Here is a 26,751-nt window from a genome sequence, read left to right on the forward strand (position 1 = left end):
TTTTATAAATTTATTTATTTATTTTTGGCTGTGTTGGGTCTTCGTTGCTGTACGCGGGCTTCCTCTAGTTGTGGCGAGCGGGGGCTACTCTTCGTTGCGGTGTGTGTGCTTCTCATTGTGGTGGCTTCTCTTGTTGAGAAGCACAGGCCCTAGAGCATGGGCTTCAGTAGTTGTGGCACACGGGCTCAGTAGTTGTGGCTTGCGGGTTCTAGAGCACAGGCTCAGTAGTTGTGGCGCACGGGCTTAGTTGCTCCGCGGCATGTGGGGTCTTCCTGGACCAGGGATCGAACCCGTGTCCCCTTCATTGGCAGGCGGATTCTTTACCACTGCACCACCAGTGAAGTCCCCCGAGTCTCTTTCTTTTTTGTTGTATTCACTAGTTTATTTTTTAGATTCCATATATAAGTGATATCATACAGTATTTGTTTTTCTCTGACTTATTTCACTTAGCATAATACCTTCCAAGTCCATCCATATTATTGCAAATGGCAAAATTTCATTCTTTTTTATGCCTGAGTCATATTCCATTGTATACATATACCCCATCTTCTTTATCCATTTATATGTTGCTGGATACTTAGGTTGCTTCCATTTCTTGGCTATTGTAAATAATGCTGTGATGAACGTTGGGGTGCATGTACCTTCTTGAATTAGTGTTTTCGTTTTTTTTCGGATATACACCCCAGAGTTTTAATTTGTAAAATAGGAGTAAGACCACCTCATTGGGTTTTTGTAAGAATTAGAAATAATAAATGTGCAGTGCCTGCCACATACTGGGCAGAGTAAATGGTAGTTATTATCATCCTATTAGATGCTAGGTGGCAGCAACTAGAAGAGTAAACCTACCTAGAAGAATAACTTTTGTGAGTTGCTTAAACTTTTATTAATTTTATAAATGCACAGCCATGAATCTCACAGACAGAGAATCTGCTCCTGGCAAACAAATCAACTTATTCATCATATTATTTAGTGCCTACTCTGTGCCTGGGAGCACACTGGACACTGAGGAGACACAGGTGAACAGCTCTGTCCTCATGGAGTTTACTGCCTCCTGCAGGGCGATAGTGGAAACTGAACAAACATCTAGTTCCAACTGAGAAGGAAATTAGCAGGGCACTGTGATGGAGAATAGGGAAGGGAGCACCTGCAGAGGGGGTGTGGGGAGAAGGCCTTGACTTGCAGGATGAGAAGGAGCCAGTTAGGAGAAGAGAGTTGCTGGGGAAAGGTCATTCCAGGCACAGACACAGAATTTAGAGAGGGAGGTGAACAGCTCCAGTTGGCGGGAGAATATAATGGGAAAACTTTAAAGGTTTTAAGGAGCGGAGTAAATTGTTCAGGTTATGTTTTAAGAGCTCACGCTCTGGGTGCTGTGTGGAGAATGGATTGGAGGTGGGTCAAGAGAAGCAGCAGGGAGACCAGTTAGAAGGCTCCTGGACTGATCCAGGGGAAGGACGATGGTGGCTTGGGCTAGGGAAGACTTAGAAGGCATACAGAAAAGTAGAAGAATTTGAGAAATATGTTGGAGGCAGTAATTAATTGTATGGAGTAGGTTTGGAAGAGGAGGAATCCAGAATGACTCTGGGTAAACATGTCTGATGGGTAGATGGTGGGATCATGTTCTGTAGTGGTTAAAAACTGTACAAGGAATAAGTGAGTTTGGGTGGCTGAATAGAGGGAATTAAGAATTCTGCTTGGTCTGGCATGCCTCCAAGAGGGCAAGAAGGCAGCTGGAGCTCACCAGAGAGCCCTGACCTGGAGATGTAAATCCTGCAATTTTTGACAACCTCCCTTTAAGATAGTATGAGAGTCCCTAAATCCATCTTCTCTGTGATGTATTATTTTTCACATCTCAATGCATATATCATTAACAGTAGAGGAAAGCAGAAACCCGAGCTTTCCAGTTTCACACATTTCAACAAAAGAAACAAAAGTACCAGGCTTTGGGGGAGGGAAGGAAGCTGAGGCAGGACCCCACAGTGACAGAAACTGTTAGCATAAGTTGAAATGGCGGTTAATTAGGAATTCAGTTGAAACATCTTATTAAACACAGGTTGCTAAGCAACAGTGGCCACCCTGGAACAGTGTGGCTGTTCCTTCTGCAGTGGAGCTCCTGGGCCTTGTCTGAGCTGTTGCAAAGTTACGCTTGCTTTTTGGCTGGTCTGAGCCATGCCTTTACACACAACCTCATATACTCCCTTCTTTTGGGGGGCTTCCCTCTGTGATTCACTGTTCCTGTCTCTCTGGGATCATTAATCTCTCGCCCTCTGTCAGATCCCAGTAACAGCACAAATGTGCTCATGTGTCACCCATCCTATACAAATAAATCCCTTGAAATCACCTCCTCTGTCCCCGGCCATGGTGCTATTCCACTCCCCAATGTCTTGAAAGAATTGTCTGCACACACTACCTCCACTTCGGCTTCTCCTCACTTCTCCACCTGTCCCCACACTCCACCAAAAGCACTCTGTCAAGTTCAAGTACAGCTTCTCTGATGTAGAGCCACATCTTTCTTCTCTCAGTGGCATCGGACATAACCGATGACCCCATCCTTCCTGAAACACTGTCCTTTCTGGGTCCCTCTTGGTTTTCCTCCTGCCCCTCTGGCCAATACTCTCTCCTTTGCAGGGCCTTCCTCTTCTACCTCAACCCTAAGTAATGGTGATCTCCAGGGCTCTGTCCTGGACCTGCTTCTTTTCTCTTTACTTCTCACTGAAGGTGATGTCTTTCATTCCTTTTTTAATTTATTTAATTTATTTTTGGCTGCATTGGGTCTTCCTTGCTGCGCACGGGTTTTCTCTAGCTGCGGAGAGCGGGGGCCACTCTTCGTTGTAGTGCCCAGGCCTCTCATTGCGGTGGCTTCTCTTGTTGTGGAGCATGGGCTCTAGGTGCATGGGCTTCAGTAGTCGTGGCACACGAGCTCAGTAGCTGTGGCTCGTGGGTTCTAGAGCGCAGGCTCAGTAGTTGTGGCGCATGGGCTTAGTTGTTCTGCGGCATGTGGGATCTGCCAGGACCAGGGCTCGAACCCGTGTCCCCTGCATTGGCAGGCAGATTCTTAACCACTGCGCCACCAGGGAAGCCTGATGTCTTTCATACTTAATGCTGTAAATGCCATTTATATGCCCCGGATTCCAATCTTCAGCCTGTGTGTTTGTCCTCTGAGTTGCAGACTTATATATCCATCTGTAGAGATAGCTTACATCATAAACTGCACAACAGAACACTTTATTCCCTTACTCCAAACCTATTTCTCTTCTAGTTTTCCCCATTTCAGTACCCAGCACCATCAGCCACTCAGGAACTTCCTCTTGATTCCTCCCTCTTTATCGCTTACTTTCAATCCGTCAGCAAATCCCTTTAATTCTCCAAAACTTATCTCAGATATTTCCTCTTCTTTCTATCCCTACTGCCACCCCTTAAACCCAGACCACTATCATCCCTGCTCTGGGTTTCACTGAAGCCTCCTAGCTGGTCTCTCTTAACCTATCCTGTAAATTGGATTAACTCCTCTGCACCAGTGCTGTGCAGGCTGGGTGCTTGTTTCCATATCCTATCACACCTGTCTGGCCTTCCCCCAGTTATTTCATAAGATCTTTGGGGAGAGGGCAGGACGACTCATGTTGAGGTTAGAGAGATAGCGAAGGGCCAGAGTAAGAGTTATTTATCTTTTTTTAATAGAGAAAATTTTTTTCTTTTTTCTTCCTTTTTTTTTTTTTTAAATAATTAATTTATTTTTGGCTGCGCTGGGTCTCCGTTGCTGCGTGTGGGCTTTCTCTAGTTGCGGCGAGCAGGGGCTACTCTTCGTTGCGGTGCGCGGGTTTCTCATTGCAGTGGCTTCTCTTGTTGCCGAGCACGGGCTCTAGGCGCACGGGCTTCAGTTGTTGTGGCTCGCGGGCTCAGTAGTTGTGGCACGTGGGCTCTAGAGCGCAGGCTCAGTAGTTGTGGCGCATGGGCTTAGTTGCTCTGCGACATGTAGGCTCTTCCCTGACCAGGGCTCAAACCCGAGTCCCCTGCATTGGCACCAGGGAAGCCCCCAGAGTAAGAGTTATTTGTTCAAATGATTTACTGCGTGCCTACTGTGCTCTGGACACAACAGCGAACGGGAGGACGGCACAGTTCCTGCCCTCTTGGAGCTTCCATTCCAACATAATCCAAAGGAAAGGAGACCAACGCTTTGCGGCCCCGACAAGGGGGGGCATGGTGCTAACCGCTTTGACACCCGGTCGGCCACCTGTGACTCTGGGAAGGCCTCAGTTCTTCGCTTCATCTGCAAAATGGGATGATAACGGCTAGCTCCTGACCCTGGTGCTCCCCCAGTGGTAGGGGGTGGGGATGCCGCCTAGGCGAAAGGCGATCGCAATAACTGCCCCGCCTCCATCCCCGGAGGGGCAGGGCGGGCCAGTGGGTCACGTGGGCGGGCGGCGCTCGCCGGTTCCCAGCGCCAACCGCTGGCCACCCCGCCCCGCCCCGGGGCACGCCCCCCCGCCCGGCGCGCGGCCCCAGCGTCCGTCACCCCCGCCCTCGCGCCCGTCGGCTGGAAGCCTGCAGCCCGTACCCGTGCAAGCCCGGCCGGAGCGGGGAGCAGCGGCGCGGGCTCGCTGGGACTGCTGGACAGCGGGGTCCAGTCTGGGGGCGTCAGTGACCGCCGTGTAGGGTGGGGGCGCTGGGGTCGACGGGAGAACTACTGAGTTGGGGGCCACAGAGCTGGGATGCCCGCCCCGGGGCTGCGCCCAGCGTGGGGGAAGGGGGCGGCGCGACTCCCCCCCTCCCCCCCTTTGTCTTGGGCTGATGAGAGGGGCTGCGCTCGGCCAGAGCAATTAGCGCAGTGCCTGGCGCGCAGCGAGCTCTCGAAGTATCCCGACCTTGATTGCAGCCCCAGCGCGGGGAGAAAACAGGAAAGGGAGTGATAACTGGGCTGACAGCGGCTAAGTGCCATTATTAAGCGCCCAGGCTGGCCAGGCGCCGTCACCACCCTTTCCTTCCCGCGGTGGCAGTCTTGGCACACAGGGCGCACGTGTGTCCTAGGATTGTGAAAGAGGCAGAGCTGGGATGCGAACCCGGGCCGTTTGGGTCTTGCCGGCTGCGCTAGGCTGAGGAAAACGCGTTCTTGAACCAGGCTTTGAAGATTGAGAAGGTTTGATGGGTGGAGATAACTGAGCGAGCTCTGCCCTAGTTCGCTGAAAGACCTTGGGAAGGCGTTTGATGTTTGAGGGCCATACTTTCCTCCGACGTGAAAATGGCTGGATTTAGGAAGACTAAGAACTAATATGTGAGTAGTGCTTTGCAAAGTGTAAAGCACTTTCAGATACGTTGTCATAGATTACGCCTCACAATTAACCCACCAAGGAAGTGTTTTTATTAGCCTCCCTTTATAAATAGGTGGAGAAATTGTGTTCTAGAAAAGTTTATAAGATCAAGGAGCAGGGGCAGAGCATTAATGTTGAATAAATCAAAGGCTTGTAGGATAACTGCCTTGGACGAGCATAAAGCTCTGAAACTGAAACATCCTGTGACCTCATCTGAGCTCCTAGCTGTTAGTTTAAAACAATACTTTTGCTGGATCTGCTTGCCCCTTCCCAACTCCCAACAACGGTGTCCCAGCAACCCAGATCACCAGGCCACAGCAGTTTTAACTCTTATTATTTTTTAAATGTTTCCTGGTTTGGGCTGGACCAACTATGAGGAGTCCTTTAGGCGAACTCAAAACTGGGAAGTAGTTGGATAGGGGGTTGCCTGAATTGTGAAAATTCCAAATGAATGTTTTGGGTTTTCTGAGCAACAATTATTTTGAGGGCATTGGTGATAAATAATAATTTTTGTCCTTCCTATTGACAGGTTCACCTTCTAGCAAATTACTGGAAGGAACATGAGAAATGTAAGTAGGGATTTTGAAATCTCACTTAAAGGAACCGAAATTGTTTATTTGTAGAATAATGGCAGTTAGTTTGGTGATACCATTTCTAGGTGTACAGTTAATTGGCAGGTGCTTATCAGATGCCCATTTTTGAGGGGTGTATTTACTAATACATGCAGCGAGGTCTAGGCAGGTGGCAGTCCGTCACCACAGACACTGACAGGTACCCTGAGAGATGCTATTTTTGTCCAGTCCCCATTGGCCTGTGAAAGGGAAGAGGGGCCAAGTGTTTTCTACTGTCTGTGATGTGTGTCAGGTGTTTTCTGGGCTATGTCTTATCACCTATCATGTAACCTTGTTTTTCCTCACAGCAAACTTAAAAGGCAGGACGGTTTTTTTTATCCTTTTAGAAATGAGAGTGAAGCTTAGGAAAGTTAAGTAAACCAGCCCTCTTGGTGCCGAAAAAACTTTTCACTAAACCACACTTTTCCCATTGTTGATCGATCCAGGTTCAGAGTCTGTGAATATTTAATGAAAAGCTACTTTTGCCAGGTGCTTTGAGTATTTTATTGAATCCTCATGACAACCCACCATGCTTTTTGCTCATTTCAGCTGATCACCTTAAAATCAACTAGGAAGCCTTAAAAAAAAAAAATAGCCCAACCACTCCTACAGGGCTTGAGATAAGCATTTATAAATCCATGGTGATGTTGTAGCCCCTCTTTCTAAATATAATGTGGTGCTCTGGAGACACCAACAGCAGTAATTCCTTTAATACAATCCTGACATCTCAAGAGGGGTGGTGCAAAACAGAAAGTGAATTGCAAGAGCACATTCTTCCACTGACAACAATTAAATCTGAAAATGTCGCTGGTTTCCTGTGATAAGTGCACTCAATATTGATTAGTGGGACTAACCACTCATCTGACACTTGGACCAATTAGGTGTTACTTATGAAAAAACATCTGGTGGAGATTCCAGCATGTCCAGTAAGAAAGGTGATTGGTAGTTTGTTAAAAGGCCTTTGCCTTCAGGTGCTTAAATCTGAGCATTGAGGGAAATAGTGACAGAGGCAGCCTTCAGTCTTTTTTATTTTTGGCTGCGTTGGGTCTTCGTTGCTGTGCGCAGGCTTTCTCTAGTTGTGGCGAGCAGGGGCTACTCTTCGTTGTGGTGCGCGGGCTTCTCATTGCGGTGGCTTCTTTTGTTGCAGAGTACAGGCTCTAGGCACGTGGGCTTCAGTAGTTGTGGCATGTGGGCTTCAGTAGTTGTGGCACGTGGGCTCTAGAGCACAGGCTCAGTAGTTGTGGTGCACGGGCTTAGTTGCTCTGCGGCATGTGGGATCTTCCCGGCCCAGGGCTCGAACCCGTGTCCCCTGCACTGGCAGGCGGATTCTTAACCACTGCACCACCAGGGAAGTCCCAGCCTTCAGTCTTAATCCCCCTCGAACCAACCTCCACAACTCAGAGGTTGTTTTAAAAATATAAATCTGATCAGGTCATTTTTTTTCTGCCTTTAGTGGAAAGGCACATTTTTTGTTGTTGTTGTTGTGTTTTTATTCATCCCAGACTTTAAAAAAAAATTTTTATTGAAATATAATTGATTTACAATGTTGTGCTAGTTTCAGGTGTACAGCAGTGATTCAGTTATACACATGTATATCTATTCTTTTTTAGATTCTTTTCCATTATGGATTATTACAAGATATTGAGTATAGTTCCCTGTGCTATACAGTAGGACCTTGTTGTTTATTGGACATTTGTACAATCAAGAAGTAGATCAGTGGTTGCCTGGGGTGGAAGTGGGAACAGGCATTGACTGCAAACAGACAGGAGGGGTCTTTTGGGGTAATTGAGATCTAAAACTGGATTGTGGGGATGGTTATGCAACTCTTTAAATTTACTAAAAATCATTGAATTGTACACATAAAAGAGATGAATTTTTATAGCATGCAAATCATACCTCAATAAAACTGTTAAAAAAATAAAACCCCTTTTTTGTTCCCCGTCTCTTACCCAGTCAAGGCCCTGAATGCTTGGAAGTTGTCCACCCTCCAGCCTCTCCCAATGTGCCCACCATGTTCCTTGCGTGTGAGCCATTCAGGGTTGATTGCAGGTCTTTGGATAAAGATTTGGTCATCTCGAGGCCTTTGCACATGCTGCCCCTCAGCTGGACTCTCCCTTCTGTCCTTATCTGCCTGAGAAGCACTTTACTCTCTTCCTTCAAGACTCAGCTTGAGCATTTCCTCTGCCAGGAAGCTTTCCCTGATTTTTGCAAGCCAAACCAAGTGACATTGCTATTATTTTAAATTTAAAATTTACACACCTGGTACCCTCACCAAACTGAGCCCTCTAACCATGATCTGTTCATGTCTAGAGCCCAATAGGTTGTGACGCATAGAAAGATTGTTGAAGAAATACCTGTGTTGTCAAGATCACCCTTTAGAGCCTACCGTATCCACATATACAGATGGGGAGTGATCCATTTGTCTGTTCATTCGTGAACATTTAGTGCCAAAGTACTTATCCCTCTGGATTCAAAAATGATTAAGATGAGACACTAGTCCTCAAGGAGTTCCCCATCCAAGTCCTGACCCTGCTCTGTCTAAATGGAGTGGTCTCTGGCAGGTTACTTCATCTTATGTAAAATGGGTGTGGAGTAGTACCTGCATCACAGGTATGTTGAGAGGATTAGATGGGTTTTTACTGGTAAAGATCTTCAGGCAGGACCTGGCACAGTAAGTGCTCAGGGAATGTTAGCTAGCCCTACAGAGCGTGGTGGGCTAAGGGATCAGGGGACAGATTCCCGGGGAAGGTATCACCTCAGCTGGGTTGTGAAGAATAAGTAGAAATTACTTTTTTCTCTTTACCCTGAAGCATGTTGAGTGAAGTTTTAGATACTTTGTTAAAAAAAAAAAGACTATCAGCTTTACTGTTGACTGGGAAGGACATGGGGACAGACAGGCTTAACTCATTTGTACACACACAGGCAAAGATGAAGGACTCTGACCTTGGTGGAGGTACCCATTTTCATGGTTTGCCCCAGCCTCAATTTCCTAAGAAATCCTGTAGAAAAGTGTGGTGCAAACTGGAACTTATGTGCTGAATTCAGCCTGCAAAAGTGTTTTGTTTGGCTGGTACTGTGGTTATAAAATTTTTTGAAGTAATATTTAAATTTTACAAAAAATAATCTGGATTTTCAGCTTTTCTTTTTTAAAAAATTAGAATATGTGGGGACACTGGTGCCTACACGGTGGGCAGCACTTGGCTGGGGCTGCTAGCTCTGTTTCCTTTAGACGGCATTTGTCCTCTCCAGCTTGCCAGTCCCCACTGTTTACAACATGCATGCATCTGTGCTGGCATCTGACCACTGAAAGCATGTAAGTCTGTGACTGCTGGCTTGGAAGAAACTCTTGTTATCTATATAGTGTTCATCACTGAACAGAGCTACTGCCCCGGATACCTGTCTCCTTACTTTGTGGTTTAGAATGGACAGTCGAGGGCAAAGGATTCCTAAGAAACCATTTTCTTCTCCCAGTGCCAGCCCCCTGCTGACCAAGGCCATACTTCTTTTTTTTTTTTTTTTACCACCTTTGCTTTATTGCTAAGCACTTCAGACAGACTTACTGATTTTGGTGGTGCCTTTTTTTTTTTTTGGCTCACGTTTTATTTTATTTATTTATTTTTTTATTGGACTATAGTTGATTTTCAATGTTGTGTTAGGCCATACTTATTCTTAAACATGACCCATCTCTCCAGGGTTTGGGAGCATGTAAAAAACAATGGATATGGAGTAGAAGGCTTGGATCTGTTTTTTTGTTTGGTTTTTTAAAAAATTTATTTATTTATGGCTGAGTTGGGTCTTCGTCGCTGCATGCAGGCTTTCTCTAGCTGTGGCGAGCGGGGGCTACTCTTCGTGGCGGTGAGCGGGCTTCTCATTGCGGTGGCTTCTCTTGTTGCGGAGCACAAGAAGCTCTAGGCGCACGGGCTTCAGTAGCTATAGCACGCGGGCTCAGTAGTTGTGGCTCACCGGCTCTAGAGCACAGGCTTAGTCGTTGTGGCGCACGAGCTTAGTTGCTCTGAGGCATGTGGGATCTTCCCGGACCAGGGATCAAACCTGTGTCCCCTGCATTGGCAGGCGGATTCTCAACCACTGTGCCACCAGGGAAGTCCCTAATTTAAAAAATTTTTAAAATTCTTCTCCCGTGCCAGCGTGGCATGCGGGATCTTAGTTCCCCGACCAGGGATTGAACCTGAGCCCCCTGCAGTGGAAGCATTGGAGTCTTAACCACTGGATCACCAGGGAAATCCCCCTGTTTTAAATTTTTATTATTAATTTTGCTATATCTTTATTTTTCTGATTTTCAAACAATACATAAAAATACGTAAAATGGAAATCTATCTCCCCACACCCCATAATCACTATTAGCGGTCTGCTGTATTTTTTGCACTTTTTTTTTTTTAACATTTTTATTGGAGTATAATTGCTTTACAATGGTGTGTTAGTCTCTGCGTTATAACAAAGTGAATCAGTTATACATATACATATGTTCCCATATCTCTTCCCTCTTGCATCTCCCTCCCTCCCACCCTCCCTATCCCACCCCTCTAGGTGGTCACAAAGCACCGAGCTGATCTCCCTGTGCTATGCGGTTGCTTCCCACCAGCTATCTATTTTACGTTTGTTAGTGTATATATGTCCATGACACTCTCTCACTTTGTCACAGCTTACCCTTCCCCCTCCCCGTATCCTCAAGTCCATTCTCTAGTAGATCTGTGTCTTTATTCCCATCTTGCCACTAGGTCCTTCATGACCTTTTTTTTTTCCCTTAGATTCCATATATATGTGTTAGCATACTGTATTTGTTTTTCTGTTTCTGACTTACTTCACTCTGTATGACAGACTCTAACTCCATCCACCTCACTACAAATAACTCAGTTTCGTTTCTTTTTATGGCTGAATAATATTCCATTGTATATATCTTTTGCACTTTTTAAAAGCTACTCTGCACTGAGTGCTCGATGGATGCCAGGCACTTGACTGAGCTCATTACGTACGTCTCTTTTGCTCTTTGCAACAACCCTATGAGGTTATTATCATTCCATTTTACAGATGAAGACACAGAGGAAGACCTAAGATGAGTCTTAGGTTAAGTAACGTATTCAGGGTCGCACAGTGAGGACGCAGTGGAACATCCTCACTGTTTGTGCTCCAACACATTTCTTTCCGATTCCAGAGCCCTTTCTCCTAACCATCTCAGGGCGAAGCCTCCCTAAGAAGACCACCAACTAGGAGCTAAACATACTGCCCTGGAGAAGTGTATTCATAAAAGTCCCCTCCTTCTGCGTTGTTCTCCATTCATTAGATGTTTCCTGAATTGTACCGTGCAGGGGTTTCAGAGGTGCTCTCAGTGCCTGCCCTCTGCGACTTCACAGGTGAAGATTATAGATTGATCAGTGAAGTATTGGAATTATGTGCAATTTACAGTGATAATAGAGAGGAGAGAGCAGTTCTCGGTGGATGGGAAGGGAGGTGTCAGGATAAGTGATACTTAAGCTGTGTCTCGACAGATGAGTTATTGTTTAACAGGTACATGGGGGTAAGAATACTTCGGCGTAGACAAAAGCATGGTAAGTTGGAGCAGTGGTTTATTTGGGGAACTGAAATAATGTAGCATGGCTGTAGGCTAGGACGTGGGAAGGGGCTGGTGGGGAGGCAGGCAGGGTGCCGAGTGCTCAGGGCCTTTGGGTGTTGTTCTAAGACTTTGGGGTTTTGTCTGTAGGCAGGGGAGCCGTTGCAGTGATTCTGAAAGGGGAGTGACATGACTGGTTTATGTCCGAGGTAAAGTCCTACAGCAGAGTTGAGGACGGATTGGAGCAGGTGGAGCTGGAGGCAGGGAGGCCAGGAAAAGAACAGTTGCAGTTGGCTCATCAGAATGAGTGTGGAGATGTCCAGTAACTGAGTGCAGTGATAACCGCTGACATTCACTGAGCTCTTCCTGTGTGGTCAGATTCTGTGCAAAGTGCTCTGACTGGGTTCTCTCATTTAACTTCCACAGCTACGCTTAAGCCAAGTGTTGTTTTCCATCGCCCTTTTACAGGGGAGGAAGCTGTGAGGACGGCTTGTATAAGGTCACACAGTGGCTGAGTGATGGAGCCAGAATTCAGATCCACGACTGTCAGAATCTAAAGCCCTAAGGCTGCAAATCTGAATCTAAGCTGCAAATGTCAACACCTGTGACTAGTATGAGGCAGACTGTCCTGAGCTTTGTACAGCAGGACCTTTGTATGAAGTACAAGTCTAGTTGATTCTATATCTAAGACACATCTCAGATCTGTCCTCTTACCTCTGTCCCTCCCCCCAGATGAAGTCACCCTTATTTCTTGCCTGAAGTCCTATAGTAGACTCTTGTCCCTAAAACCTATTCATACAACTGCCAGACAGATCTCTTTAAAAAGTAAGTCAAACCATGCCGCCTTCCTCATTTAATCACTCCCTACTCCTCATCAGTCTTTTTTTTTTTTTAATATTCATTTATTTATGTATTTTGGCTGTGCTGGGTCTTAGTTGTGGCATGAGGGATCTTTGTTGTGGCATGCAGACGTCTTGGTTGCGGCATGCAAACTCTTAGTTGTGGTATGCACATGGGATCTAGTTCCCTGACCTGGGATGGAACCAGGGCCCCCTGCGTTGGGAGCGCAGTGTCTTAACCACTGGACCACAAGAGAAGTCCCTCTCATTACTCTGAAATAAAAGCTGATTCCTTACCCTGCTGACCTATAAGGGCCTATGTGATCTGTCAACTGCCTGCCTTGCCAGCTTCATTCTGCATCATTCTCTCCCTCTCTCACGGAATTCCAGCCCTACTGACCTTCTTTCTGTCGCTGGAACATGCCAGATTTGTTCCTTGGGGAATTTGCTTTTGTTGTTTCTTTCTAGAATGTTCTTTTCCTGGATATTCTCATGTCTGGCTCCTTCTTACCATTTAGGTCTTATTTTATTTTATTTCTTAAAGCAAATTTATTTTCACTACTGGCTTGTTTATTTTTTATTTTATTTAATTAATTAATTAATTAATTTTGGCTACACCGCACGGCTTGTGGGATCTTAGTTCTCTGACCAGGGATTGAACCTGGGCCCCTGGCAGTGAGAGTGCACAGTCCTAACCACTGGATCACCAGGGAATTCCCCTAGGTCTCAGTTTAAATGTTATCTCCTCAGAAAGGCCTTTCCTGAGCCCCCAGTGTAAAGTAGTTCATGAAGCTCTCTATCACATCCCCCTTTTTGATTTTCTTCATTGAACTTATCACAATATAATATTCAGTGTTTATTTTCTGTCTCCTTCCACTAGGATAAAAGTTCCCTGAGTTGTAATAGCTAAAACTTATAGACTGCTTACTCTTGTTAGGCACTGTTATAAGTGCTGTACTGTATTAACTTTTTAAATCCTTATAGCAGTTCTAGGAGGTGGATACCTTTATTATCCCCATTGTGCAGATAAGGAAACTGAGTCTTAGGTAGGGTAAGTAACTTGCCCAAAGTCACACAGCTAAGTGACAGAGCTGGAATTTGAACCCAGGCAGTCTAGCTTTAACATCCACACTCCTAATCAAGTGAAAGCAGGGACGTTGTCTTTCCCACTTCTGTATCCCAACACCTTGGACATAGTATGGCATTTAGCAGGCTCTCACTAAAAATTGTGGAATGAAAGATTGTAGTCACAGTAGAAATATAATTAATTATAAACAAAAACCTAGGAATTATCCTTGATTCTGCTCTCTCCCACTCACAGATCCATCTACAAGTTCTGACTGAACTACTTCTCACCACAAAACATATCCCGATATGTCCACTTTTCTGCATTCCCACTGCTACCATCCCGGTCCGGTTCACGACTGGCTTTCTCCCAAACTACTCCAACGACCTCCTAACTGGCTACGTAAATCACTGGCCTAGGGTGACTCTTCTACCAAGTGATGGATGTCTGCTGAAGCAAAGAGCCAGGTGTGTGATTAGGGCAGAAATGTTTATATATGCTGAGTGAAATTTTGCTAGCTGACTTAACCCTAGCAATTACGGATTTGAGTGGGGAATATTTAAGACCCTCTGTGTGTGGTTCTGCAACTGTGTGTTGAGGTGCTCTGAGGCATGGCAGGGACCTCTCAGGGGTGCTGAGGGATATTTTAAAATCTTAGAGGAAACCTAGTGTGTTGGTTTGCCGGACTCCCCTAACAAATTACCACAGACTGGGTGGCTTAAACAACACAGTCCTGGAGGCTAGAAGTACAAGATCAAGGTGTCAGCAAGTTTCATTTCTTCCAAAGCCTCTCTCTTTGGCTTGCAGATGGCTGTCTTCTTGCTGTGTCTCACGTGGTCTTTCTTTTGTGTGGGCATATCCGTGTTCTAATCTCCTCTTATAAGGTCACCAGTCATATTGGATTAGGGCCCACCCATATGACCTCATTTTACCTTAATTACCTCCATAATAGCCCTGTCTCCAAATTCAGTCATAGTCGGAGGTCCTGGGGGTTAGGACTTCAACATGAATGAATCTGAAGAGGGGGCACCATTCAGCCTATAACGCAGTGCCGCCTGATTCTGCACAGACTGGTAGCTTGAGGCAGTTTCAGCGCTGGCTCACACTGCATTCCTTCTGATAATGTCATACCTTTGCCAAACCGTGGTTTTGGAGGTTGTTGTGATAAAAAGCAAGTACTGTGTGTAAATCAATGTGGAAGAGGAAAAGAGAGTGGGGTGTCCAGTCTGATTCCGAGGTTTGAGACAGTGTGCGGTGCCCAAAAGGCACTAAATTGTTAGGACATAAATACTTACTGAGTTTGGGGCTTCCCTGGTGGCGCAGTGGTTAAGAATCTGCCTGCCAATGCAAGGGACACGGGTTCGAGCCCTGGTCCAGAAAGATCCCACATGCCACGGAGCAACTAAGCCCGTGCGCCACAACTAGTGAGCCTGAGCTCTAGAGCCCGCAAGCCACAACTACTGAGCCCACGTGCCACAACTACTGAAGCCCGCATGCCTAGAGCCTGTGCTCCACAACAAGAGAAGCCATGACAATGAGAAGCCCGTGCACCGCAACAAAGAGTAGCCCCCACTCACCGCAACTAAAGAAAGCTCGTGCACAGCAACGAAGACCCAACACAGCCAAAAATAAATAAATAAATAAATAAATAAATAAATTTATTAAAAAAAAAAACTTACTGAGTTTGTTTGGGCTTATCTACTTAATGACAGAACTATTAGGTATTTCTTTAGGCCTGGGACATCATGAAACAATGATTGAATCACTAAAGGCACATGAGTGGAGGAAATTTGGGAACCTTTACTCCAAATAAGTCAGTGGATCCCAGAGATCAAAAACACCAGCGTTAAGTTTTTTTGGTTTTTTTTTAAACATCTTTATTGAAGTATAATTGCTTTACAATGGTGTGTTAGTTTCTGCTTTATAACAAAGTGAATCAGTTATACATATACATATGTTCCCATATCTCTTCCCTCTTGCATCTCCCTCCCTCCCACCCTCCCTATCCCACCCCTCTAGGTGGTCACAAAGCACTGAGCTGATCTCCCTGTGCTATGCAGCTGCTTCCCACTAGCTATCTATTTTACATTTGGTAGTGTATATATGTCCATGACACTCTCTCACCCTGTCACATCTCACCCCTCCCCCTCCCCATATCCTCAAGTCCATTCTTTAGTAGGTTTGTGTCTTTATTCCCATCTTGCCACTAGGTTCTTCATGACCTTTTTTTTTTTTTTTTCCTTAGATTCCATATATATGTGTTAGCATACTGTATTTGTTTTTCTGTTTCTGACTTACTTCACTCTGTATGACAGACTCTAACTCCATCCACCTCATTACAAATACCTCCATTTCATTTCTTTTTATGGCTGAGTAATATTCCATTGTATATATGTGCCACATCTTCTTTATCCATTCATCTGATGATGGACACTTAGGTTGCTTCCATGTCCTGGCTATTGTAAATAGAGCTGCAATGAACATTTTGGTACATGACTCTTTTTGAATTATGGTTTTCTCAGGGTATATGCGCAGTAGTGGGATTGCTGGGTCGTATGGTAGTTCTATGTTTAGTTTTTTTTTTTTTTTTTTAAAGTTTTACTTGATTTTTTTATTTATTTATTTATTTATTTTATTTTTGGCTGTGTTGGGTCTTCGGTTCGTGCGAGGGCTTTCTCCAGTTGCGGCAAGCGGGGGCCACTCTTCATCGCGGTGCGGGGACCGCTCTTCATCGCGGTGCGCGGGCCTTTCTCTATCGCGGCCCCTCCCGTCGCGGGGCACAGGCTCCAGACGCGCAGGCTCAGCAATTGTGGCTCACGGGCCCAGCTGCTCCGTGGCATGTGGGATCTTCCCAGACCAGGGCTCGAACCCGTGTCCCCTGCATTAGCAGGCAGATTCTCAACCACTGCGCCACCAGGGAAGCCCTATGTTTAGTTTTTTAAGGAACCTCCATACTGTTCTCCATAGTGGCTGTATCAATTTACATTCCCACCAACAGTGCAAGAGTGTTCCCTTTTCTCCACACCCTCTCCAGCATTTATTGTTTCTAGATTTTTTGATGATGGCCATTCTGACTGGTGTGAGATGATACCTCATTGTAGTTTTTTTTTTTTTTTTTTTTTTAAATTTATTTTATTTATTTATTTATTTGGCTGTGTTGGGTCCTCGTTTCTGTGCGAGGGCTTTCTCCAGCCGCGGCGAGTGGGGGCCACTCTTCATCGTTGTGCACGGGCCTCCCACCGTCGCGGCCTCTCCTGCCGCGGAGCACAGGCTCCAGACGCGCAGGCTCAGCAGTTGTGGCTCACGGGCCCAGTTGCTCCGCGGCACGTGGGATCCTCCCAGACCAGGGCTCGAACCCGTGTTCCCTGCACCGGCAGGCAGACTCTCAACCACTGCGCCACCAAGGAAGCCCCACTCATTGTAGTTTTGATTTGCATTTCTCTAATGATTAATGATGTTGAGCATTCTTCCATGTGTCTGTTGGCCATCTGTATATCTTCTTTGGAGAAATGTCTATTTAGGTCTTCTGCCCATTTTTGGATTGGGTTGTTTGTTTTTTTGTTATTGAGCTGCATGAGCTGCTTGTAAATCTTGGAGATTAATCCTTTGTCAGTTGCTTCATTTGCAAATATTTTCTCCCATTCTGAGGGTTGTCTTTTGGTCTTGTTTATGGTTTCCTTTGCTGTGCAAAAGCTTTTAAGTTTCATTAGGTCCCATTTGTTTATTTGTGTTTTTATTTCCATTTCTCTAGGAGCTGGGTCAAAAAGGATCTTGCTGTGATGTATGTCATAGAGTGTTCTGCCTATGTTTTCCTCTAAGAGTTTGATAGTGTCTGGCTTTACATTTAGGTCTTTAATCCATTTTGAGTTTATTTTTGTGCATGGTGTCAGGGAGTGTTCTAATTTCATACTTTTACATGTACCTGTCCAATTTTCCCAGCACCACTTATTGAAGAGGCTGTCTTTTCTCCACTGTATATGCTTGCCTCCTTTATCAAAGATAAGGTAACCATATGTGCGTGGGTTTATCTCTGGGCTTTCTATCCTGTTCCATTGATCTATATTTCTGTTTTTGTGCCAGTACCAAACTGTCTTGATTACTGTAGCTTTGTAGTATAGTCTGAAGTCTAGGAGCCTGATTCCTCCAGCTCCATTTTTCGTTCTCAAGATTGCTCTGGCTATTCGGGGTCTTTTGTGTCTCCATACAAATTGTGAAATTTTTTGTTCTAGTTCTGTGAAAAATGCCCGTGGTAGTTTGATAGGGATTGCATTGAATCTGTAGATTGCTTTGGGTAGTAGAGTCATTTTCACAATGTTGATTCTTCCAATCCAAGAACATGGTATATCTCTCCATCTATTTGTATCATCTTTAATTTCTTTCATCAGTGTCTTATAATTTTCTGCATACAGGTCTTTTGTCTCCTTAGGTAGGTTTATTCCTAGATATTTTATTCTTTTTGTTGCAATGGTAAACGGGAGTGTTTTCTTAATTTCACTTTCAGGTTTTTCATCATTAGTATATAGGAATGCAAGAGATTTCTGTGCATTAATTTTGTATCCTGCTACTTTACCAAATTCATTGATTAGCTCTGGTAGTTTTCTGGTGGCAGTTTTAGGATTCTCTATGTATAGTATCATGTCATCTGCAAACAGTGACAGCTTTACTTCTTCTTTTCCAATTTGGATTCCTTTTATTTCTTTTTCTTCTCTGATTGCTGTGGCTAACACTTCCAAAACTATGTTGAATAATAGTGGTGAGAGTGGGCAACCCTGTCTTGTTCCTGATCTTAGTGGAAATGGTTTCAGTTTTTCACCATTGAGGACAATGTTGGCTGTGGGTTTGTCATATATGGCCTTTATTATGTTGAGGAAAGTTCCCTCTATGCCTACTTTCTGCAGGGCTTTTATCATAAATGGGTGTTGAATTTTGTCGAAAGCTTTCTCTGCATCTATTGAGATGATCATATGGTTTTTCTCCTTCAATTTGTTAATATGATGTATCACGTTGATTGATTTGCGTATATTGAAGAATCCTTGCATTCCTGGAATAAACCCCACTTGATCATGGTGTATAATCCTTTTAATGTGCTGTTGGATTCTGTTTGCTAGTATTTTGTTGAGGATTTTTGCATCTATGTTCATCAGTGATATTGGCCTGTAGTTTTCTTTCTTTGTGTGATTTGTGACCCAAGATATGATCTATCCTGGAGAATGTTCCATGAGCACTTGAGAAAAATGTGTATTCTGTAGTTTTTGGGTGGAATGTCCTATAAATATCAATTAAGTCCATCTTGTTTAATGTATCATTTAAAGCTTGCATTTCCTTATTTATTTTCATTTTGGATGATCTGTCCATTGGTGAAAGTGGGGTGTTAAAGTCCCCTACTATGATTGTGTTACTGTTGATTTCCCCTTTTATGGCTGTTAGTATTTGCCTTATGTATTGAGGTGCTCCTATGTTGGGTGCATAAATATTTACAATTGTTATACTTTCCTCTTGGATCGATCCCTTGATCATTATATAGTGTCCTTCTTTGTCTCTCTTTTTTTTTTTCTTTTTCTTTGTCTCTTGTAATACTCTTTATTTTAAAGTCTATTTTGTCTGATATGAGAATTGCTGCTCCAGCTTTCTTTTGATTTCCATTTGCATGGAATATCTTTTTCCATCCCCTCACTTTCAGTCTGTATGTGTCTCTAGGTCTGAAGTGGGTCTCTTGTAGACAGCATATATATGGGTCTTGTTTTTGTATCCATTCAGCCAGTCTGTGTCTTTTGGTGGGAGCATTTAATCCATTTACATTTAAGGTAATTATCGATATGTATGTTCCTATTCCCATTTTCTTAAATATTTTGTGTTTGTTATTGTAGGTGTTTTCCTTCTCTTGTGTTTCTTGCCTAGAGGAGTTCCTTTAGCATTTGTTGTAAAGCTGGTTTGGTGGTGCTGAACTCTCTCAGCTTTTGCTTGTCTGTAAAGGTTTTAATTTCTCCATCAAATCTGAATGAGATCCTTGCTGGGTAGAGTAACCTTGGTTGTAGGTTTTTCTCCTTCATGACTTTAAGTATATCCTGCCACTCCCTTCTGGCTTGCAGAGTTTCTGCTGAAAGATCAGCTGTTAACCTTATGGGGATTCCCTTGTGTGTTATTTGTTGTTTTTCCCTTGCTGCTTTTAATATGTTTTCTTTATATTTAATTTTTGACAGTTTGATTAATATGTGTCTTGGCGTGTTTCTCCTTGGATTTATCCTGTATGGGACTCTCTGTGCTTCCAGGACTTGATTAACTATTTCCTTTCCCATATTAGGGAAGTTTTCAACTATAATCTCTTCAAATATTTTCTCAGTCCCTTTCTTTTTCTCTTCTTCTTCTGGGACCCCTATAATTCGAATGTTGGTGCGTTTAATGTTGTCCCAGAGGTCTCTGAGACTGTCCTCAGTTCTTTTCATTCTTTTTTCTTTATTCTGCTCTGCAGTAGTTATTTCCACCATTTTATCTTCCAGGTCACTTATCCGTTCTTCTGCCTCAGTTATTCTGCTATTGATCCCATCTAGAATATTTTTAATTTCATTTATTGTGTTTTTCATCATTGCTTGGTTCCTCTTTAGTTCTTCTACGTCCTTGTTAAATGTTTCTTGCATTTTGTCTATTCTATTTCCAAGATTTTGGATCATCCTTACTATCATTATTCTGAATTCTTTTTCAGGTAGGCTACCTATTTCCTCTTCATTTGTTAGGTCTGGTGTGTTTTGACCCTGCTCCTTCATCTGCTGTGTGTTTTTCTGTCGTCTCATTTTGCCTATCTTACTGTGTTTGGGGTCTCCTTTTCACTGGCTGCAGGTTCGTAGTTCCCGTTGTTTTTGGTATCTGTCTCCAGTGGCTAAGGTTGGTTCAGTGGGTTGTGTAGGCTTCCTGGTAGAGGGAACTAGTGCCTGTGTTCTGGTGGATGAGGCTGGATCTTGTCTTTCTGGTGGGCACGTCCACGTCTGGTGGTGTATTTTGGGGTGTCTGTGGCCTTATTATGATTTTAGGCAGCCTCTCTGCTAATGGATGGGGCTGTGTTCCTGTCTTGCTAGTTTGGCATAGGGTGTCCAGCACTGTAGCTTGCTGGTCGTTGAGTGAAGCTGGGTCTTGATGTTGAGATGGAGATCTCTGAGAGATTTTCGCCGTTTGGTATTACGTGGAGCTGGGAGGTCTCTTGTGGACCAGTGTCCTGAAGTTGGCTCTCCCACCTCAGAGGCACAGCCCTGATGCCTGGCTGGAGCACCAAGAGCCTTTCATCCACACGGCCGACAAAGTCGAGTCCATGGACTCGCAGAGCCGGTCGGTTCCTTGCTTCAACTGTGGAGCACTGGGGTAGCTGGTGCCACTTCAGGGAACTTTGAAGGGAAGATCCTCAGGACAAATGGTCCTGGCAGCTGCCAGGGACTTGCCCCAGTGTTGCCTGACCAGGGCCAGCTAGCCACAAGCAGCAAGGCTCCTGGCTGGCTAAGCCACATTTGTTACCAAGTCCAAGCTCCCTCTGCTCGCCACACGACAGGCCAATAAATCAGAGACGAGGTGTTGAGGCAAGGAATATGACTTTTTTCAGGAAAGCCAGCAGACTGAGAAAATGGCAAACTAATGTCTCTAAACAACCCTAAGTTTTTAATTATACAGACTTCTCCAGGTGCTACCCCAAACCTACTGAAAAAACATTTGGGAGTTGAGCCCAGGATCCACTGGTTTAGCCTAACCCCTTCATTAAGGCCCAGAAGGGGAAATCTCTTGCCAGAGGTCATACAGCAAGTTAGTGGTCGAGCTGGGATTAGAATCCAGATTCTAATGGAATCTGTCAGATTCTCCTCCCCTTCATCAGCATTTCTGATGTCCATACCTACAAATGTTGTCACACCATCTGCTACTTAAGCAGACATGGCCCTGACCTCAAAGACAGATGGCAATTACATGGACAAACTCCATACTGAATACATCAGTATGCGTATTAAAAATTTATATCATACAAGACCTACATGAGGAAAACTACAAAACTCTGGTGAAAGATACCAAAGAAGGATTAAATAGTTATTCCCTGTTTATGGATAGGAAGACTCACGATATCACATCATGATATCAGTTCTTCCCAACGTGATCTATAGATTCAAATCAATCCCAATCAAAATCCCACTAAGTTATTTTGTGGATATTGACAAGCTCAGTCTAAAGTTTGTAGGGAGAGGCAAAAGATCCAGAATTAGCCAACTCAAAATTAAAGAACAAAGTTGGAGGACTGACACTACCCAACTTCAAGACTTCCTATAAAGCTACAGTAAATCGAGACAGCATAGTATTGGTTAAAGAATAGACAGATCAATGAAACAGAATGGAGAGCCCAGAAATAGACCCATATAAAAATAGTCAAATGATACTTGGCCCAAGGAGCAAAGGCAATACAATGGATAGTCTTTTCAACAAATGATACTGGAACATCTGGACATCACATGCAAAAAAAACATGAATCTAGACAGACCATACACAGTTTGGAAAGATTAGCTCAAAATGGATCATAGGCCTAAATGTAAAACAGAAAACTATAAAGCTCCTGGAAGGGACTTCCCTGGTGATCCAGTGGTTAAGAATCCGCCTTCCAATGCAGGGGACGTGGGTTCTATCCCTGGTCAGGGAACTAAGATCCCGCGTGCCATGGGGCAACTAAGCTCGTGCACCACAGCTAGAGAGAAGCCCATGTGCCACAACTAGAGAGGAGCCCACGCGCCGCAACGAAGAGCCCGTGTGCTGCAACGAAAGATCCCACGTGCCACAACTAAGACCTGACGCAGCCAAAAGTAAATAAAAACAAAAAAAACTCCTAGAAGATAACATAGGAGAAAATCTAGATGATCTTGGGTTTGGCAATGACTTCTAAGATATAACACCAAAAGTATAATCCTTGAAAGAAATAACTAGTAAGCTGGGCTTCCTTAAAATTAAAAACTTCTGCGCTGTCAGGAGAATGAAAAGATAAGCCACAGGCTGGGAGAAAATATTTGCAGAAGACATATTTGATAAAGGACTGTTTTCCAAATTATACAAAGGACTCTTAAAATGCAATAATAAGGAAATAACCTGATTATAAAATGAGCCAAAGATCTTAACAGACATCTTTCCAAAGAACATATACAGATAGCAAATAAGCATATGAAAAGATGTTCCACAGCTTGTGTCACCAGGAAAATACAAATTAAAACAATGAGATACCACTGCACACCTATTGGAATGGCTAAAATCTGGAACACTGACAATACCAAATGCTGACAAAGCTGTAGAGCAACAGGAACTTTGCTGATGGGAATGCAATATGGTACAGCCACTTTGGAAGAGAGATTGGCGGTTTCTCATAAAACTAAGCATAATCTCACCATATGATCCAGCAATTTCACTCTTTGGTATTTATACAAAGGAGTTGAAAACTTATGTTCACACAAGAACCTGCATACGGTGTTTACAGCAGCTTTATTCATAATTGCCTAAACTTAGAAGCAACCAAGATTCCTTCAGTAGGTGAATGAATAAACAAACTGTGGTCCATCCAGACAATGGAGTAGTATTCAGTGCTAAAAATAAATGAGCTATCAAGCCATGAAAAGACATGGAGGAATCTTAAATGCTTTTTACCTAGTGAAAGAAACCAATCTGAAAAGTCTGCATACTGCGTTATTCCACCTATATGACATTCTGGAAAAGGCAAAACTATGGAGACAATAAAAAGGTCAGTGGTTGCCAGGGGTTGGGGGGAGCGAGGGATGAGTAGACAGAGCACAGAGGATTTTTAGGGCAGTGAAAATACTCTGTATGTTACTGTAATGGTTTTTTTTTTTTCTTTTTTAATTTTGGCCACGCCGCATTGCTTGCGAGATCTCAGTTCCCCAACCAGGGATTGAACCCGGGCTTCTTTCACTCAGCATAACACTTTTGAGATTCAGCCATGTCATATTTATCATAGTTTGCTCCTTTTGATTGCTGAGTAGTGATGCACTGAATGGATGGATCTCAGATTGGTTATATACTCACCATTTGTTTGGGCTGTTTCCATGGTTTGGCTATTATGAATAAAGCTACCAACATTCACATGAAGGTCTAAAAATAAAAAATAAATTAAAAAAAAAAGGGAATCCCCTGGCAGTCCAATAGTTAGGACTTGGCGCTTTCACTGCCGAGGGCCTGGGTTCGATCCCTGGTCAGAGAACTAAAATCCCACAAATGTGCAGCACAGCCAAGAAATGAAAAAACAAACAAACCAAAAAACCCCAACATTCACATGAAGGTCTTTGTGTGGACATAGGTTTTTCTGTCTCTTGGGTAAACATCTAGAAGTGGGAGTCCTGAGTGGTGTGGTAAGTGTCTTTTAGAAAGAAAGAAAGAAACTGCCAAAGTGTTTATAGCATTTTACATTCCCACCAGCCGTGTGTGAGCGTTCCTGTTACTCCATGTCCTTGACAATACTTGATCTTCTCAGTCCTTTTATTTTTATTAAAAAATTAAAAAAAATTTTTTTTGGCTGCACCCGTGCAGTTTGTGGGATCTTTTTTTTTTTTAATTTTTATTTATTTATTTATTTTTGGGGGGCTGTGTTGGGTCTTCGTTTCTGTGCGAGGGCTTTCTCCAGTTGCGGCGAGTGGGGGCCACTCTTCATCACGGTGCGCGGGCCTCTCCCTGTCGCAGCCTCTCTTGCTGCGGAGCACAGGCTCCAGATGCGCAGGCTCAGTAGTTGTGGCTCACGGGCTTAGTTGCTCTGCGGCATGTGGGATCTTCCCAGACCAGGGCTCGAACCCGTGTTCCCTGCATTGGCAGGCAGATTCTCAACCACTGCTCCACCAGGGAAGCCCCAGTTTGTGGTATCTTAGTTCCCTGTCCAGGGCCTGAACCCCTACACTCAGCAGTGAAAGTACAGAGTCCTAACCACTAGACTGCCAGGGAATTCCCTTGTCAGTCCTTTTAATGTTGGCTATTCTGCTGGGTGTGTAGTGAAATCTCATAGTGGTTTTAATTTGCATTTCCGGAATTACTAACAATGTTGAGTATCTTTTAATGTGCTTATTGGCCATTTGTATACCTTCATTTGTGAAGTATCCAAGTCTTTTGCCCATTTTTATAACTTGAGTTGTTGTCTTTTTTTTTATTACTGAGTTGTAGGAATTTTAAAAAATGTAATCTGAATATAAGTCCTTTGTCATATATATGTGTTGTGAATATTTTTTCCCAATCTAAGATTTACCTTTTCTTTTTTTTTTTTGAAGGGTATAAAATTTTAATTTTGAGGAAGTCCAGCTTATCAAGTTTTTCTTTTATGATTAGTGCTTTCTGTGTTTTAAGACATTTTTGCCTATCCTAAGTTTGCAAAGTTGAACCAACTTTGTATAACTGGTATAAACTTCATATGGATATGATTATCATTTTTATATATTGCTGGATTCAATTTGCTAATACTTTGTTTTACAACTCAGTAGTAATATTTTTTAATTTGCTAATTTTTTGTCTATGTTCATGAATGATATTATCTGCAATTTTCTTTTTTTTTTTTTTTTAAACTTTGGGTTTATTTATTTATTTATTTTTATGGCTGTGTTGGGTCTTCGTTTCCGTGTGAGGGCTTTCTCTAGTTGGGGCAAGTGGGGGCCATTCTTCATCGCGGTGCGCGGGCCTCTCATTATCGTGGCCTCTCTTGTTGCGGAGCACAGGCTCCAGACGCGCAGGCTCAGTAATTGTGGCTCACGGGCCCAGTTGCTCCGCGGCATATGGGATCTTCCTAGACCAGGGCTCGAACCCGTATCCTCTGCATTGGCAGGCAGATTCTCAACCACTGCGCCACCAGGGAAGCCCCAATTTTCTTTTTTTTTTTTTTAAATTATTTATTTATTTATTTATTTATGGCTGTGTTGGGTCTTCGTTTCTGTGCGAGGGCTTTCTCTAGTTGCAGCAAGTGGGGGCCATTCTTCATCGCGGTGCGCGGGCCTCTCACTATCGCGGCCTCTCTTGTTGCGGAGCACAGGCTCCAGACGCGCAGGCTCAGTAGTTGTGGCTCACGGGCTTAGTTGCTCCGCGGCATATGGGATCTTCCTAGACCAGGGCTCGAACCTGTATCCTCTGCATTGGCAGGCAGATTCTCAACCACTGCGCCACCAGGGAAGCCCCAATTTTCTTTTTATATAATGTCAGTTTTTGGTATCAGAGTTATGCTGGCGTCATAAAACAAGTGGGGAAGTGTTCCCTTCTCTTCTACTTTTGAAGGAGTTTATGTAAGATTGGTGTTTTATCTTCCTTAAATATTTGGTGTGGCTCTAGATGCTGCGCGGAGACCCTCTACACCCCTGCGAACATGGCGCTGCGAGTGGCGCGGAGCGTGCGGGCCGCGGTCTGCAGCCTGCGCGCCAGCTCTGCGCCCAACGTGCCCTGCCCGCCGCGGCCCTGGGGACTGCGGATGGGCGCCGTCCGGGCGCTGCGCACCGGCCCCGCTCTGCTGTCGGGTCGTAAATTCACAGACAAACATGAATGGGTAACAACAGAAAACGGTGTTGGAACAGTGGGAATCAGCAATTTTGCACAGGAAGCTTTGGGAGATGTTGTTTACTGTAGTCTGCCTGAAGTTGGGACAAAATTGAACAAACAAGAGGAATTTGGTGCTTTGGAAAGTGTGAAAGCTGCTAGTGAACTCTATTCTCCTCTATCAGGAGAAGTAACTGAAATTAATGAAGCTCTAGCAGAAAATCCAGGACTTGTCAACAAATCCTGTTATGAAGATGGTTGGCTGATCAAGATGACACTCAGCAACCCTTCCGAACTCGATGAACTAATGAGTGAAGAAGCGTATGAGAAATACATAAAATCTATTGAGGAGTGAAAATGGAACCCCTAAATAAACTAGTTTGAAACAACTTAAGCTAGCATAGTTGTCTTAAATTAGTGGTGGATAGATTTTTAAAAAGCAACTTTTAGCAAAAGAAACTACTTGCAACAATGTTGCCTGAAAAAAATACCCCTTAACTTCCTAATGATTTCAGATAAACACTATGCATCTTTTTCACAACACCCTGTGATTTTTAGGCTAGTCTCCAGTTATAATGCTCAGAATTCCTGAAATTATCTGTGGTAAAACTAGTTATAAAAATTATGTAATATCTTAACCTTATATAATATTGTAACTTGCTTACAGCCATCCCTGGATTTGGGTCAAAATACTCAATGAACTTGCCACTGGAAATAAATGACAGCGGAGTAAAGTTTGTTAGTTGTATAGTGTCCAGTGAAGAACATTACTATCTTAATTTTGCAATATACTGTGTTTGCTGGTGCTATTTTTATACAGTGAAGCAACAACCTTGCAGGAAAATAAGAA

At 43.9% G+C, this 26,751-nt stretch overlaps 1 protein-coding gene and 1 long non-coding RNA gene across 2 annotated transcripts; both read left to right on the plus strand.

Annotated features, from left to right (window-relative positions):
* The first annotated feature begins 4,956 nt into the window (after positions 1 to 4,956).
* LOC130709252 (uncharacterized) lies at positions 4,957 to 13,792 on the plus strand. The gene is made up of 3 exons (XR_009009764.1): positions 4,957 to 5,266; positions 5,833 to 5,872; positions 13,641 to 13,792. It is a non-coding gene; the product is annotated as an uncharacterized LOC130709252 (long non-coding RNA).
* Positions 13,793 to 25,734: 11,942 nt separating this feature from the next.
* Positions 25,735 to 26,256, plus strand: LOC102998567 (glycine cleavage system H protein, mitochondrial-like). The gene has a single exon (XM_028168280.2). The coding sequence runs from the start codon at positions 25,735 to 25,737 to the stop codon at positions 26,254 to 26,256; it is 522 nt and encodes a 173-aa protein (XP_028024081.2).
* Positions 26,257 to 26,751: the final 495 nt, after the last annotated feature.

Source organism: Balaenoptera acutorostrata, chromosome 11 (assembly GCF_949987535.1).
Source record: "Balaenoptera acutorostrata chromosome 11, mBalAcu1.1, whole genome shotgun sequence".
Taxonomy (NCBI): Eukaryota; Metazoa; Chordata; class Mammalia; order Artiodactyla; family Balaenopteridae; genus Balaenoptera; species Balaenoptera acutorostrata.